Source organism: Telopea speciosissima, chromosome 7 (assembly GCF_018873765.1).
Source record: "Telopea speciosissima isolate NSW1024214 ecotype Mountain lineage chromosome 7, Tspe_v1, whole genome shotgun sequence".
NCBI lineage: Eukaryota > Viridiplantae > Streptophyta > Magnoliopsida > Proteales > Proteaceae > Telopea > Telopea speciosissima.
Window position 1 is genome coordinate 65,433,138 of NC_057922.1, and position 18,026 is coordinate 65,451,163.

Sequence of the window (18,026 nt, forward strand, 5' to 3'; positions counted from 1 at the left end):
AGCCTCTCTGCAAAAGCAGGGGTAAGGCTGCGTACAATATGACCCCTCCCCAGATCCTGCAGAGAATAACTTAAGAGCAGATTTAATATCCAGTAGTAGAGAAAATAACTCCCAAAGCCATTTTATACACAGAAATGTCTTCCATCCAATCTATCTGTGCTTGAAAATCAGTCCAGATGTCTCTATGGTTGTTGTTCCTAATGATCTTGTTTGTTGCAGCCTTTGAAGCATCCCTCTTGCTTATGCTTCTTGTGCACTTACATGACCATAATTCATAGAAGCAGAAAGGAATTGTTTAGAAAAGAATAACTGAAGCCCATCAAACCTTTAAAAAATCACTTTTGAAACTACCATCAGAGATGATTTATACCCTTAAAATGCTGAACAGCCACATCTTTTATTTCCTTGACAGTTGTAGCCACCGAACCATCAAAGGAGATGAGTTGAGAGATGGAGTTTGCATTGACATTGGCTTTGACTGATCGATGGAAGAAAGCAGAATTTGAATCCCCCAAATCTGGCCAATAGATCCTAGACTTCTGCTTGAGGAAGCTTTCTTCACGGGAGAGCAAGGAAGTGAGCTCAGTTGAGACAAACTTCTCGGCATCAGCAAGGGCAATATTGTGCATATCAGTCTGCAGCTGAAGCTGGACAGAGGCCAGCCTTTCTTTGCAATCAGTGACTTGGATAGAGATGTCACCAAAAGTATTCCTGTTCCAAAGCTTGAGGGCTTCCTTGACATTGCGGAGCTTTCTGAAGAAGGCTATAAGGGGGGTGGAGAAGGCATGCACTGGTTTAGACCAAGCAGACATAACCGTGGGTAAGAAGGAGGAGTGGGAAGACCACATGTCAAAATACTTGAAAGGCTTGGGACCGAAGGAGATGTAAGGCTGGATGGCAAGGGCAATGGGGGAGTGGTCTGAGATGTCTGGGTTATCAAAGGTAGCTTGGGAGGATGGGAAGGAGGTGAGCCACTCTTCAGTGACTAAAACACGATCCAGCTTGCAGCTGATACGATTGCTACCTGATCTTTTGTTGCTCCAAGTGTGGGGAAAACCTGTCCACCTGAGGTCATTTACACCAATGTCATCAATACAATTGTTGAAGTTGTCCATAGCCTCCAAATCAAGGTGGTTTCCTCCTTGTTTTTCATTGCTGAACCGAATAACATTAAAGTCACCTCCTAGACCCCAGGGAGAAGCTCCAATGGTACTGGCAATCGCACGCAGGTCGTCCCAGAGAAGAGATCTTTGGATGGGGTAGTTGAAAGCATAGATAGCAGTGAAGAGAAAGGGAGAATGACTTAAGGGGTCGGACAAACGAAAGTGGATGAATTGGGGGGAAGAAGAAAGGAGGGAGATGGAAATCTTTTTTGGGTCCCAAATAACCCAGATACGACCATTCAGGTGGGAGGAATAGTTGGAGATAAGGGACCAACCAGGGGCAATGGATTTAAGGATTTTTGCTGAATTATCCTCTTTGATATGAGTTTCAAGGAGGCAACAAAAAGCAGGGCGGGAAGAGCGAATTCTGGAACGGACAGAGACTTGCTTCGAGGCAGAGTTAAGGCCTCGGATATTCCAAATAAGGCTTTGGATCATTGAGGCAGAGGGAGGAGGGGCAGGGGGGACTCCAGGAGTCGAGCCATAACAGACCGAGATCTTGTGACGCTGTGGTGCCTCCGCTTGTAGGAGCAGTTGCGAGAATTTTTCCTGGAGCTGCATTGAGGGTGGGCAGCAGGGGTGACGGGTGAAGGAGAAGAAGAAAGAGGGTTATGGGGCGGGGATGGGTTAGAAGGAAGACCCGACCTGGAAGCAGGATGGATTAAGTGATGGGTTGGGGAGTTGGATGGCCCAGCTGCCAAGCGGTTTAAGTTAGGCAGGGCCAAGTCTGAGTGGTCTAGGTGGGTTTCGTTCAAAAGGCTCAAGTCGGTGACGTCACCAGAAGTGGATCCCAATGAAGACAGAGGAAGAAAGCTTGTCATGGAGTTTATCTCTAAAAGGCCCAGCAGAGAGGAGGCTCGAGATAAAGAAGCTGAACCAGTAGAGTGCAAAGGGAGACTTCCCAGAGGGCATAGCGATGGCAGAGCAGCTAGAGCAGTGGCAGGGCCGGAGGGAGAGCTGGAAATGGGGAGTTCAGCGCCTGGCTCATTCGACATCCTTGATCTGCTGCGCGGTAAGACGTCAAAGGAAAGCTTTTCGGGGCAATCGAAGACCTTTGTGTCCTCCGTGTCGTCACCCATCAGCCAAAAGGCTAAATATGTTCTGGGACAGAGTAGGCTGCAGAGGGGGCCTGATAGGGTCGCCGGAGCCTGTCGTTTGCGTCGTCTGCATCCCCGGAGCTTGCTTAGGGTTTCGGTGGTTTGACCTATGTCTTCTTCTACCTCTGGACCTGCGCCGGTGATAGAGAGAGCTTGGTTGCAGAGGGGGCATCTCTCGAACAGCCGAAGGAGAAGCAGTAGCAGTTGGAGCAACAACGGCATCACCTCCATCAGATGGTTCGACTGTAGGAGGGGCACAAAGCTTTGAGTCGTGACCTCCATCAGATGGTTCCACGATATGTGTTACTCTCCTCTAAACCTTCTGTAGAAAACCTAGGACCTGTAACTAGTAACTTAAGAGAAGAGAAAAAGAGAGAATGAGAGAATAATAACTTGTTATTTTCATTGATAGGAAAGCTCCTCTATTTATAATAGAGGGAAAATTACAAATAGAAAGGGGAACTCCTAATCAAATTAGGAATTCCTAATCATGATAGGATTCCAAGTTTCAATAGGAAAAGAACTAGAACTAACAACTCAAACTGAAATTAAGACTAACAACTCACAGTAGAATTAGGACTTGACATAACTAGAAACTAGGACTCCAACTAGGACTAGCAAAATAGAAGATACACATATCAACCAATTCACCGTTCACGTGAACAGTACTTCAACACTCCCCCTCAAGCTAGATTATACAAATAAGTAAAGAAAAAAGATCCAGCTTGAACTAAAAGGAAAAAAAAAGAACTCTATAATAATGCAAACACTCCCCCTCAAGTTGGCGCATACAAGGTACTAATGCCCAACTTGAACAAAATGGAGAAAAAAAACTAAGGTGCAGCAGAATCCAGCTGAACATATGAATGCATCTCCCAAATAAACCTTCGAGAACTTGAAAAATAGATCTTCAAAACTTGGACAGACATGATCAGCAAACCGAGACTGGAATGTCTTCCAAAAAAGGCAGCTTTCAACGATCTTCAATAGCTATCCAGTGATGAATCTCAGATTGTCATAGCGACTTAGAATCTTGAAGTGAAATAACTAGAGCAGCAAGCAGCGAAAACAAACTAAATCAGGCAGCGGAAAAAATACTTATCAACCCAACTGAAAGTCCTCAAATAAGCAACAACCAAATATCTTCAATACTCTTCAATACTTCAATCTCCCCCTTACAGCAAACCCAACCCAATAACAAGGGATACCCAATGGCAATGGTGGAGAAAACTGATCTTCTATGTTTTGCACCAATGTTCCTGCAAGTTTTGCATTCTGCAATGTCTGCAGGTGTACTGTACTTAATCCCCCCCTCACGTGTAGTACACGTGGACATAACAGAGAGAATGTAAAAAATAGGGCAAAAACATAATATTCCAGAATATTCTAAAAGTGTTATGGGTAATTAAAAAGGAAGGAATGGCAAAATTATAATTTACTAGAAGGTTCCAAAGGTGTTATGGGTAAATGCCAAAGGTATGTTTTGGGATATGAAGGGAATTAGTATTATTGAAAGGGAACGGTGTTGGAAAAAAAAAGATGGCATGGCTGTAATTCGGTGGAAATCCATTTTTAAATACAAACCAAGCCAAAGGGCAAACTGGTAATAAACCAGAATTTCAAGGATCAATTGGGTAGTCAAATAGGGGAATGCATTAAAAGGTAATGGCAGTTCCGTAAATAACCAGAATTTTGCAAGGGGCCCTTGGTAAATAAGAAAGTAATGGGTCATGTAGGGAATTAGATTTATAGATGGGGGACATACTTGGAAGGAGCAAACTCTTAATGGCAAGATGTAAATAACCATGAGAAGGATGGGTAATAATTAAAGGGTAGGGTATTAATTACCTAATAAGTTAAAACTTAAAAGGAAAAAGAAAAGGAAACGTGATATGGGTAATAAAATAAAGAAAAAGAAGGGTAAAAAGGAAGGCTGATTTGAAAAGTAGTGAGGAGGACTTGTGAGTCACGCAACCTCAATACCATCATCTTCAACCACGATTCTTAGCAGTAAGGAGTTGAGAGTGGTAGAGGGTAAAAAGATGACTCCATCAGTTCCTTCCTTGAAACGCAACCAGAGGGTGCAAACAGTGGCAGTTGAGAAAGGAATTTTTTAGGCAGAAACCAGAGAAAGGCAGTAGCAACTTGCTAGGATGAAGCAGAGAATACAGCATTCGACACCATGAAATTCAGGGGAAAAGCCAGGCAGCGGTAACTAAAATGGCAGTCAAGATGGTTCCATGTACGAAAACAGCAATAAAATCAGCAATATGGTGGAACTGCATATCTTCGTCTTCAATCAAATAGTTGCAGCAAAGATAAAATAAAGCCAGCAGAGGAGTAAATCCCAGAAATCAAATAGTTGCAGTAGGGGTGTCTCAGCATTAGAAAAAGTCCAGAATTTAATTCCACAACCAAACCTTCGAACTAGAAAACACCATAAACCGTAGCAGCGGCAGACATAGGTGGAACCAGTGGAAAGGAATCAAGAGACAAACCAAGTCAAGAAAAGAGAAACCAAGCAAAAATTGGGCAGGTCATGAACTTCAGCCCCTTGATCACCGTCAAATCGAGAGAAAAAACAAAAGGGTTTGCACCTTCAACTAAAGCAGGTTCTTCAAAAGCAACTACAGCCCAGAACCAGGTTCCTCATTAATCGATCAACAAATCAGTATGTAGTCTGCAACGCATCTCAGCAGAAGAGCAGAAATCAGATTCGAAATCTGATGTAGAGTTTTCAGAATCGAATAAATCTTCAACAGAGATATTCAAACATCAACGATGGAACCAGCAGTAGGAAACCAAAGTAAAATCAAATAATTCAGCACCAACAGTATACGAAAGTCATACGAACTTAGTACATGAAACTCTAGTTCTTCTTCTTTAAACTAGGGGTTTCTTCTTCAAACCAGAAACCCAAACCGACTCTCAAAATGGCAATCTTGGAGAGAATCAGTCACTGGTTGCCTAGCTCTGATACCATGTAGAAAACCTAGGACCTGCAACCAGTAACTTGAGAGAAGAGAAAAAGAGAGAATGAGAGAATAATAACTTGTTATTTTCATTGATAGGAAAGCCCCTCTATTTATAATAAAGGGGAAATTACAAATAGAAAGGGGAACTCCTAATCAGATTAGGAATTCCTAATCATGATAGGATTCCAAGTTACAATAGGAAAAGAACTAGAACTAACAACTCAAACTGAAACTAAGACTAACAACTCACAGTAGAATTAGGACTTGACATAACTAGAAACTAGGACTCCAACTAGGACTAGGAAAATAGAAGATACACATATCAACCAAATCACTGTTTCACGATATGTGTTACTCTCCTCTAAACCTTCAGTATGTAATCACTTAAAGGGTAAAACAGTAAACACCTAAATAAATAAAAGAAACAACCTAATAACTAAATAGACTAATATACCCTCCTCACTGTGCTCTCGGTATTAGCTCTCTGCGCTAATATCAAGATCACGATAACACTCCCCCTCAAGCTGGAGCATAGATGTCAATCATGCCCAGCTTGTTACAAATATAATCCACTCTTGCACTTCCCAATGACTTTGTGAACACGTCTGCGAGTTGTTCTCCTGTACGGACATAGCCAGGAGAAATTAAACCTTGTTGTAGCTTTTCTCGAATGAAATGACAGTCAACCTCAATGTGTTTCGTCCTCTCATGAAACACCGGATTTGAAGCAATATGGACAGCAGCTTGATTATCACACCACAGTTTCATTGGAGCACCATCAACAAAGCCAAATTCAGTCATTAATTGCTTTACCCACATCAACTCATAGGTAACAAGTGCCATAGCCCTGTATTCTGACTTTGCACTGGAGCGGGCAACAACTGTCTGTTTCTTACTCTTCCAGGACACCAAATTTCCACCAACAAATACACAGTAACCTGTAGTATCTCGTCTATCAATTGGAGATCTTGCCCAGTCAGCATCTGAAAAACCTACTATCCACCCATGACCATGATCACTGTAGAGAAGACCACGTCCATGAGCCCTTTTAAGATAGCGTAAAATATGCACAACAGCCTCCCAATGAGATGTCCGAGGAGCAGACAAAAACTGACTCACCACACTAGTCGGAAAAGCTATATCAGGCCTAGTCACTGTGAGATAGTTTAATTTTCCAACAAGCCTTCGATACTTTTCTGGATCACTTAAAATCTCACCATCCTCTGCAACAAGTTTTAAATTAGGATCCATAGGAGTATCTAGAGGTTTAGAGCCTAGCATTCCTGTTTCTGACAGAAGATCAAGAATATATCTCCGCTGTGAGAGCGATATCCCTTTCTTTGATTGAGCAACTTCCACACCCAAAAAATATTTCAGCCTTCCCAAGTCCTTAGTCTGAAATTTCTGCTGCAAGTGTGCCTTCAAACCATCAATTCCAGAAACATCATCTCCTGTGATGACTATATCATCAACATAAACCACAAGAAACAATTTTCCACCTTCAGAACAGCGGAAAAATACAGAATGATCACTATCACACTGTGTCAGCCCAAACTCTAACACAACTTCAGTAAACCTGCCGAACCACGCTCTAGGGGACTGTTTCAGTCCATAGAGAGATTTCTTCAATTTACACACCAAGCCAGACTCCCCCTGAGCAACAAACCCAGGAGGTTGCTTCATATAAACTTCTTCATGCAAATCACCATGCAAGAATGCATTCTTGACATCAAGCTGATATAAGGGCCAATGATACGTAGCAGCAAGAGATATCAAAATACGAACAGAAGTAAGCTTTGCCATGGGAGAAAAGGTATCCAAGTAATCCACACTATATACTTGGGCATACCCGTTGGCAACCAAACGGGCTTTCAAGAGAGCTAAGGACCCATCAGGATTCACCTTCACCACATACACCCAGCGACAACCAATAGCAGTCTTCCCCGAAGGTAAGGGAACAAGATCCCAAGTCTGATTTACTTCCAATGCCGATAATTCCTCACCCATAGCAGCCCTCCAACCAGGACTAGACAATGCCTCTACGACAGACTTAGGAACAGGATGGTTCTCAACAGTATGTAAACAAGAATGAAAAGTAGAAGACAAACCATCATAGGAAACAAAGTTAGAAATGGGGTGTTGGGTACAGGCCCTAACCCCCTTACGACAAGCAATAGGAATATCAAGATCAGAAGAAGGTTCCAAAGGAGGAGGATCATTACCTATCACAGGATTTGCCGACAAAGTAGGAGATGGCGTAGAAGTCGATGTAGCAGGGGTCCAAGGACATACTTTCCATTGGTGACGTTGAAACACACTAGGTCGAGGTGCCGGTAATGAGGCAGCCTGCGGAGCATGGTGAACAATAGACCGAACAACAGTAACAGGAATATCATCATCCAAGTCAGACACAGTACTAGAAGAATGAACAAACGGTGTAGACTCGAAGAAAGATACATCAGTTGTAACAAAATATTTTTGCAAGTCAAAAGAATAACAACGATAACCCTTTTGAGTGCGAGAATAACCAACAAACATGCACTTGAGAGCCTTGGGATCCAACTTGGAAACACCTGGACGATGATCACGAATAAAGCAAACACTACCAAACACACGTGGTGGCAAAACAAACAGTAGCGCAGAAGGAAACAACAAAGAAAAAGGAATACCACCACGTAAAACCGAAGAAGGCATACGATTAATGAGATAACACGAGGTTAAAACAGCATCTGCCCAAAAGGATTTAGCCACTTGCATCTCAAACAAGAGACAACGAGGAACCTCCATCAAATGTCTATTTTTCCTCTCAGCCACACCATTTTGCTGGGGGGTGTAGGCACAAGAGGACTGATGAATAATACCACGCTAAGTCATAAAATCAGCAAAAGGAGCAGAAAAAGATTCCTTAGCATTATCACTACGAAGAACACGCAAAGAGTGTGAAAACTGATTATTCACTTCATTCAATAATGCACAGAATATAGAAAATAACTCAGAACGATTTTTCATTAAATAGATCCAGGTAACCCTGGAATAATCATCAACAAAAGTTACAAAGTAACGAAAACCCAAAGTGGAAACGACAGGACATGGACCCCAAACATCTGAATGAACTAAAGACATTGGTTGATCAGACCGTTTATTGACTCTAGGTGGATAACTCACACGGTGGAGTTTCCCAAACTGACATGACTCACAATTAAAACTAGAAATTGACCGAAAACGACCATCAAGAAGCTTCAAACTCTCCAACGAAGGATGACCCAAACGACAATGAATATGGTGGGGTGACGCCACACCGGTACACGCCATAGATGAAGTGTCCTCAAGTATGTAAAGTCCCCCTGATGCACGACCTCTACCAATCATCCTCTTCGACGAAAGATCCTGAAATACACAAGAGTCAGAAGAAAAGGTTACAGAACAGTTATGGGATTTAATAAACCGACTAACAGAGAAAAGGTTAAAAGGAAAATCAGGAACATAAAGAACGGAAGACAAAGAAAGTGAAGGTGTAATATGGGCAGTACCAGTACCAGTCACCTTAGCCAAGGAACCATTAGCTAAAGTGACACTCGAAGAGGATTGCTGAAAAGAAGAAAATATACCTGAAACGGCAGTTATGTGCTTGGAGGCCCCTGAATCAATGATCCAGGGATGGGAAGAGACAGTCGAAAGGCATGCAGTGGCATTACCTGTCTGAACAAAGGTCGCAGTTGGAGGCTGGGCTGGTTGAGAAATCTGAAACTGTGTATAACGGGCATATTCATCATCAGACATCTTCACAGTCTTACCCTCAGGCTGTGGAGAAACAGGAGAATCACCGTAGCGTAATTGGCAAACCATTCGAGGTGGTTTGCCATGAAGTTTCCAATGTAAACGTTGGATATGTTCTGGACGACCACAATGATGACAAGTGCGCACGGAACCACCAGAAACATCAGAGGTACCCTGAGTACCCAAGGTAGGTGCCTTACTAGAAACACTAGCCCCACCATCACGACCACGGCCACCACCAGAACTGACATTACCACCACTACCAGCCCCACTGTTGGGCACACGGTTGGATGGAAAAGAAGCCAGGGCTGAAGTATTACCATCAGTAGTGTGTTCCCGAAGAACACAAAGAACCCTGGAAAAGGTTTCAGACAAAGTGGCGACCTTGTCACCACCAAGAATTTGGGAGCGAACAGAGTCAAATTCTTTCCCAAGACCTCCCAAAAAACCCATAACATCAAGTTGTTCCCGCTGGTTCTGCATCTGTTCCACATTGGCAGTGATAGGAAGTAAGGAATTAAGCTCTTCATACATTCTCTTAAAATCAGCAAAGTACTGGGTCAAAGTACGACCCTTCCTATCAACCCTGTAGAACTCTTGGGACAAGTCATAAATGCAGGAAAGATTGTTTTGTCCAGAATACAAAACATTAAGATAATCCCACAACTCCTTCACTGTGTCAATGTGTGTCACCAAGTCCACAATTTGGTGATCCATAGAATTCAGCATCTGTCCCAAGATTCGAGCATCAACTGTCTCCCACAAAGGGTCATTCTCAGGCTTAGTGTCGAATAGGTGTTTGTGCTGATCACGGCCAGTTAACACTAGCCGAACAATTTTCTTCCACTGCAAAAAATTGGTAACCCCTTCCAACTTCTTCTTGGTAACACGATTGGAAGAGGAAGAAAAAATCTTTGTTGTTACTGACTCTGAACCTTCAACAGATTTCAACTCATCACCCATGATCTACTTGATGAAGTGAAGACAAAATAGAATGAAGAATGCTGAAAACAGGGACAGAAATCGATAAAGACTAAAGAACCTTGATAGAAGTCAATAGAGGCAGCAAAAGGCAGCAATCAATTCCCTCAGATAAAACCCTGACAAAATCCGATACAGACAGTGGAGGCAGCAATCGATCTCCTCAACCAAAACCCTGACAAAATCTTCACCTCATCTAAAAAATCCTTCAAATATTCCTCAAACAAAAAGAGAGACCTAGTTCTTAATTCATAGCATGAACTAGTCTCTAAACAAATCCAAAAAACAGCATAGGGTGCTGCACCCCTTCAAACAAAAAATAGAAGAAACCGCAAGTGCTTCAAGTCTTCAAAAAATATTTAAAACTTCAATCGAATGCTGTAGATAAGGGAAGCAGTGATCCACTAAATCTGTAGCAGTCCTTACAGCTCTGATACCATGTAAACTAATGAAGCAAAAAGAAGAAGAAGAAGAAGAAGAGAAGCCGAGAGAGAAGAGGAGACGAGAATCTGCAGAACTGGGAGAGTTCCACGATATGTGTTACTCTCCTCTAAACCTTCATTATGTAATCACTTAAAGGGTAAAACAGTAAACACCTAAATAAATAAAAGAAACAACCTAATAACTAAATAGAATAATATACCCTCCTCACTGTGCTCTCGGTATTAGCTCTCTGCGCTAATACCAAGATCACGATAACACGAGTTTAATTTCAAAATTGTGAGGTTAAAAAGAGCCCCCACGAAATTGACTTTATTTATAATGGCCAAAAGGCCTTTTTCCTATTCAGCCTAGGAATGAGAATCCTTGGCCGAGTCTTATACAAAGCACCTCCTCTCTCAAAACCGTGGAGAGGAGGGGGGGAATGGACAATTAAGTTGTCACATGACCTATTTTTTAAAAGAAACAATTAAATTTAAATTTAAATTGAACTACTGGTTCAACCAGCTGTGGACTGGTTCAATTTATTACATCAAAATAAAACTATGGAAATTTAATAAACATAGAAATCCACTAAACTACTTGGACACACTTGGACTACTTGTTCTTCTTCTTCTTCATGTGGATGTAGGTCTTTGGATCTGCATCAACGGGTCTATAATTTAGGTCTTATAACTTATGTGTAATTTACACATAAGGACAGAATCATAACATTTCATTACAAAAACACCCCTGCCGACACTAACACATCTTAACAATCTTGTTCTTCATCCCAAAAAAGTTAAACCAAATAAAATAAAAACAAAGTGAGGATCGGATCATAGGGATATTTAGAAGTCGCAACGCGGGGGAGGGGGAATGATTCAGGGACATGTGAAAGAGGTGAATATAACACCATGTACATATTTGCATGATAACTTCAACATGGTTGCTTCTTGTCTTTCTCAACAAGGGGCTTTCAGCTTTCCCTACTTATCAAATGGAGTGAATGCAAAATCACCACACACACACACACACACAGATATCATTGATCAAAGTGAAGGATGGTATATATGTAAATTTCTGTAATGATTCAGTTTGGAATCTTCAGTCTCTTAGAGGGAGTTGATTACAGAGAAATACGGTGTCCCATGTTTGATGGGATGCAAGAAGAGTTAAACGAGTTCATGGGTGCAGTGTTCAAGAATATCATAAGCCAGTATGATAAAATCCTTGAGAGCATATATCATCTACCAATATTAATTTTTTTTTAAAAATCATAGAGAAAATAACTTTCAGAGTTGGAAGAGACAAACTGAAGTGTTGAAAGGGCAAGGGTTTAGGGTGGAAGGTTAATGGACTGATGTCTAATATAATACAGGGTTGCTGTTGACAAAGATTGTGCAATTTGCTGATTGTTTTGAATTCAAAAATCAGAAAGTAGATTTGGTCTTCAATTTTTAAGCAATTTGTTGGAAGGGAAACATGAAGATACTTGCTGGCTCATTTATACAGTTCTCACATTCAGTTCAGGAAGGGTATAGAAGAGCATAGATCTGCTTTATACCGCTTCATAATACAGCTTTCTCACCAAGGAGGCTCATGAGAAGGAATGCAGGGTTTGGACATGTTTGATGTGCATATGAAATGACCAGGAAATTTTAAGTTCTCTCTCTCTCTCCAGTGCCAAATCTCTTTTCACTAGGGGATTTCCTAATTATCAAAAAAGAGTAAACCCAAATAACTACCTATAGAGAGAGAGAGGTTGAAGAAACAGCTCTCGTTGATGATTGAGAAGGAGTGGTAGGTAAGGCCATGTAGTGAAAAAGAACAGGGTGAAATTGATGTCTTTTCATTGTACTCCATGGGCCAGAATCTCTTTGTGAGGTGCAACAGTCGAAATAACTAGCACACAATCTTCTTTTCTTCTCCCCCCCCTCCCCCTCCCTCACCCAAATAAAATGACGAAAGCACAAAACAGCAATCATCCATCACTTCCTATATATTAGAATAAAGTTCAGAATATAACAATAACAAATTTACTATCAACGTTCAGAAACTTGGTCCATCGCTTGCATAAGTGGGGCTGATTCCAAAGGGCTGTTAAGAGTCTGTAGGGGCCAAAGGGTCCGAGGAAAATTTTGTATTGAGATGGTCTTCTCTGTAATTTGGTAATATGTACCTATGTAGGGTTTCACTATATATTTGTTGTGAGATGGTTTTCTCTGTAATCTGAGAGAGGTGTGAGGACGAGCGGCTGAAACCTATTCCCCATTGATAGTGAAGCAGGTCTCATCTCACCGTGGCCATAGAAAATCTTGCCGAACTACGTAAATCCTTGTGTGTATTGTGTGATTGTTGTTTGCCATTTTCATTCTTTTCTGCATCGTTTTACGTTCACGTTTTCTACACCATTGACTCATTATAAAGGGGATGGTGTATCACCAGGTCGATTCAAAAGTCAATCATCTGGTCTGGATAACCTAAGCTTAAAATGTTTCAAGTATGCTAATATATCGACATATTAAAAGCAAAGCAGGAATTAGCTATGTTGCAAAGGTAACATGTGGGTTGATAAAATTCCTAAGTAGAGGATAGGAGATTTGGTGTTTTGAGTATTGATAAATCACACCAGTCATTTTTTTGTTTTTGATAATTTAAAGTACATATATAATATAATAATGACCTGGTGCTGGTGGTGGGTAGCAGCTGTTCAACTGGATGGTTCGTCCATGGTTAATATGCATACCACACGAGCATTATTGTATTTTCTGTCTCCTTTTACAATCCTAACAATTCTATATATATATATATATATATACCAATTTTTTTACCATTTTGTTCAAAATCAACGCCATTTTATACCCGTAAGGCCGTAACTGACATGGATTCAACCGTTCATCCGGCTGGGTTATATAAAACTTTGAATATCAATAGGTTGAAGTGTTGATCCAACAGTTTAAGGGGGACCCGATGGCAAATCAATTGGTTCAACCTACTGGGTGGGAAAGGTCACAGAATACTGCTTAAAATATTCCAGGAAAGCTCCCGTCAGCTCTTTTTTTTATTATTATTTCAATAAGTCCCCAAGCCCTTCCTAATTCCAATTGCTGGAAAATGTCAATTAATATTGTTCTACCAACTGAGAAAAATGTGGAAACTATAGATTTTAAAACAGACCTGTTTTTTAGGAGTTCTTTTCCGATAATAATCCTCTTCAGCATGCTGCAAGAATTCAATTCGCTGATTTAGTCCTGATTTTGATCGGGCTACGCCTTTCACAGCCTCCACAGTATCTGCCGTTTCAAAGATTCAACTTATGAGTAACTGTAGAAAATGAAAACAGATGAACAACTATAACAGAGAAATATGCCCTTGGACCTGTCAGGACTCTGGAGTCTAAAAAACACATTTGTATGACCAGAAACAGAAAGAAAAGCAAAGACATTGTAAGTTTAGAACTTAAAAACAAACATAAACAAATAAAAAATAAACGTTAGAAGCAAGGTAAATTACACACCTCAAAAGTTAATAATATAATATCAAGAGATAAAAAAGAATCCACACTTCAAGGTAACAATCAACATTGCATTCAACAGCTAGGATGCCTCTCCAAAGAGCTACCCACCTTTCCTTGAATGAACTAATTATTGAAGTTGTGGTGATGTTTATAATTTGTGGTAGAGTTTAATAATGTGTTTACAAGTCATAGTGCTGTTTAAGTTGGTAAGTGTGACTACCATAGGGGGGGCTTTTATGGATTAAGTTGCAATTAGTCGTGACTCTTAGGGATCAATAAGTTATATATTATACTGTTGCTCACGGTTTGGCTAACTACACACAAACGAGCCTCTGTTTTGTTCCCCAATTGATCTCTCTCTCTCCCTTTCTCACTTGGTTCCCTTCTTCTTTCTCCTTCTTCTCTTCTCTTCTACTTCCTTTCTTCTTCTTCTTCTTCTTCTTCTTCTTCTTCTTCATAGATTCTGGTTTGTTATATGTAACAAACCAGGATCTGAAACCAGTACCTGCAATTGTGAAGAGTGTGAACAATGGGAAAGAGGATGTGCTGAACCACAATAGATTCAGTCTATGTATCATGGTCATGCTAACCTTTACTTATAATAGCTAAATGGACTCTAAGTAGGAAACCTACTATGAGTACACAACACAAATTACAGACTAAAAGGAAACTAAAAGAAGAAATTAAAAACAAGAATATCACATTAAGGACAAACCCCCAAACATGACTAACAGCCAACACTTAAAAGTACCACAGGACAATTATACATCTTAACACTCTCCCCTCAAGCTCGAGTATATATATCAAACGCTCCATCTTGAAACAACAAGAACAGATATTAACCACAGCACCAGTCTTGAACATAAATAGCAGTAGTAGACGCCAGTGAGCATAGTGATGCAGAGCTGAAGCACTACATCAGCAAGAAGAAGAGGAACAAGAAGCTGCTGTCCAAGTAGAATCAGTAGTAGTAGTAGTACTAGTTCCATAGTGTTTTTTATCAATGTTTTATGTTTTTAAATTGAACTGGCCCAACCTGGTTGAACCAGTGGTTCAAATTAAGTGACTTAAGTCACTCCTTTTTTATTTATTGTATTTTCTTTTTTCTTTTGGGTCCACACTCCCACAAAATCAGAAGAGGAGGTGGAATAGTGTAGCCGGCTAGGAGTATTCCTAGGCTGAATAGGAGTAAGGCCCTTAGGCCATTATTTAAGCAATAGAAACCGTGGAGCACCTCACTCTCCACTTTTGAAAACTAAAAAAACTGCTTGCAAGCTGCTGCAACTTCTCTTCCACTGTGAAGGTTTGCTTTGTGTGTGATCAAAGCTGGTGGGATTGGTGTCTGATCCAATCGACCCGTGAAGCCAGGGTGGTTCATCTTCAAGTTCTATTTCAAGTTCTGTCCAAGATCCAATTTTTACTCGAGCTTTTGCAATTACAAGCTACTGCCGATTACTTTCTGCCATTGCAAGTAAGTGTGGAAGCATCTCCAACCCCATACTTCTTCTCCTAACCCTCCACAGCACCAACCCTAAGTGTACCCCTTTGTTTTCACTTTTCTCCACACTCTTAATTCTGTCCAGACTTATCCCTCCACCAGAAATCCACCAAATTTAAACCACAACACCCCTTGCCTATCCCCTACACTCGATCCATACTTATGTCCCTTTTCATTCATCCAAACCCTAGATTCTCCATCTCCATATTTAAACCCGAAACCCAAAAATACCCCCAAACCAGCCATCGGTTCTGCCCCAATATTGGATTGAGCACTCCTCTGCCCTAAAGGGGCCTAAAGGGAAACTCGAACAAAAGGATTCCCCTATACCTTCACTCTAAACCCTAGATTCCCTCACTTTACACTTTCCAAAAATCCGAAACCCTTAAACCTAACTTACTGTCATTCAAGTTTACACACTTCCATCCATCAAAACATTTCAGGACCTTCACTGATAGACTCCCCTACCTCAACTTGACATAACCCATACATCAAACCCTAACCCTAATTTCATCAAAAACCCTATTTTTGACCTAGCCAATTCCCTGTTCAGAACAGATCCAGGTTGATTGGCTCCTAGTTGGTCTCCTACCAATTTAGGACTACATTACACAAAGAGAACTACATTATGGTAGAAATACTAACTCAAGTATATCAATCATCATCAGCAATAGTAGATAAAAATATTGTGTTGAATAAATCCAACATAACCATCAGCAATGAACAAAACAAGCGGTAGAGAACACCAACTGCAATCCATAAAATCATAGTAGCAATTAGGGATGTAAACGGATCGGATTCGGCTCGGATACGGATTGGATGTGATCAGATCCATATATTCCCTAGCCGAATACGGATACCACTAAACGGATTCGGATGGATTCGGATACGGATCGAATTCGGATTTTCGATTATCCGTTTACATCTCTGCCTTGTGTAACTCAGACCTTCCTCCCCCTAGCCCATAGGGGATAGAATTCACTCTCAATCCATATCTCTTAGATCATGATTCTCTTTTCCTCATATTCTAGAACCTGTTAAATCTTCAAAAACTCTCAAGATCATTATTTACTTAAATTTTTTATTATTAAGTATTCAGATTTTTTTCCGGATATCTATAAACGAATGCGGATTGGATTCGGATTTTCGGATATCCATTTACATCCCTAGTAGCAATAGCAACATCATAAGCCCTTCTCAAATAAGGCATGTAGTAGGTACTAGGTAGTAATTTCCACAAAGAAGACAGATAAAAGGGCAATATACAACAGCTACATCATAAGCCCTTCTTAAGGAAAGCGGTAGTAATCTTCACAAAGAAGACAGATAACAGCGCAAATATTGATACACTTATGAGCCCCAAAAAGAGGTCACGTATAAAAATTGCACCATAGGTGGCGCCAAACCAGGTAAAAGTGCAGTATAGGTCACTGCGAACCAAGTAACAGAATCAGGCTGTTGGGGACCAAACAACTCAATATAAGGTTGCTGGGAACAAGACAGCATAAGATTGTTGTGAACCAAACAGCATAAGGTTGCTGTGGACCATTAATAAATTGCATTATTGTTGAATACGTCAAACAACTATCTTAAGACATAAAATTGGTGCTGAGGACACAAGCAGATTACACAAACAAAATAATAATAATCTTCAGCTAATGACTTGAGCAAATGATGTAGATCTTTACTCCAATTTCCCCCTCACGTGTAGCATTACATATGGACAAATAATGCAGAGGATGCAATAAAGAATAATCCACCATTATATGGCAGCAGTAACCAGCATCACGAAGGATGAGCATCCCATAATCAAGAGCAGCCACTAATAGGATCCCGATTAAATAATGCCCAATCTCCCCCTCACAATAACAAATAAAATACTAGATAGTACAGACTTAAACAAATCTGAGCATAATCTCCAACAATAACAATAACAACCATCACGGCATGCAAGAACCAATCTTCAAAAAAATGCAAATACCAAACTGATATAATCTAGGGCCCACCAAAGCAACAAAAATGCAAATATACAAACCAATGGAAATTCTGTAAATTCTGACCACCTAAAGTAAATATACCAAATAATGCAATCTGGGGTCCCAAAACCCAGCTCAGATCGCTTATGGGCCACCAAATCAACAAGGCTCTTAAAGTATTAAAAGGCAATGGCAGTTTGGTAAATAAACAGAAATTTTCAAGGGACTATTGGTAAATAAAGAGGCAATGGGACATTAAGATAATTACTAGTTAAGTGTGAGCAAACTTGGAAGTGTTTATAAAGTATGGATAAAAGAGGATAAAGGAAGATGGGAGGGGGCATAAATGGAAACTCAAATAATAGAATAAAGGACAAAAGAATTGTGGAAAGAGTTAACGTCTTCAACCATGATTCTCAGCAGCAAGGCGGAGAAAACAAGCAAGGTTTCTCCGTGATATATGGTTTTCAACCTTAATACTGAGAACCATGGGGAAGACTAAATCAAGCAAATCAACTCCAGCAGATTCCAATTGAATCAGCAAATCGACTCCAACTAGCAACCAAGAACCAAGAAAATCAGCAATAATAGAATCAAGCAACCCTAAAACGACTCCAGA

General features: G+C 40.6%; 1 protein-coding gene across 1 annotated transcript in view; it reads right to left on the reverse strand.

The window, feature by feature from the left end:
* Nucleotides 1-18,026, reverse strand: part of LOC122667905 (ATP-dependent DNA helicase Q-like 3) — a 98,853-nt gene that overhangs the window by 53,293 nt on the left and 27,534 nt on the right. Inside the window, exon 17 of the mRNA XM_043864383.1 lies at nucleotides 13,594-13,709. Coding sequence (XP_043720318.1) covers nucleotides 13,594-13,709 — 116 coding nt within the window. The remainder of the gene's footprint in view (nucleotides 1-13,593; nucleotides 13,710-18,026) is intronic.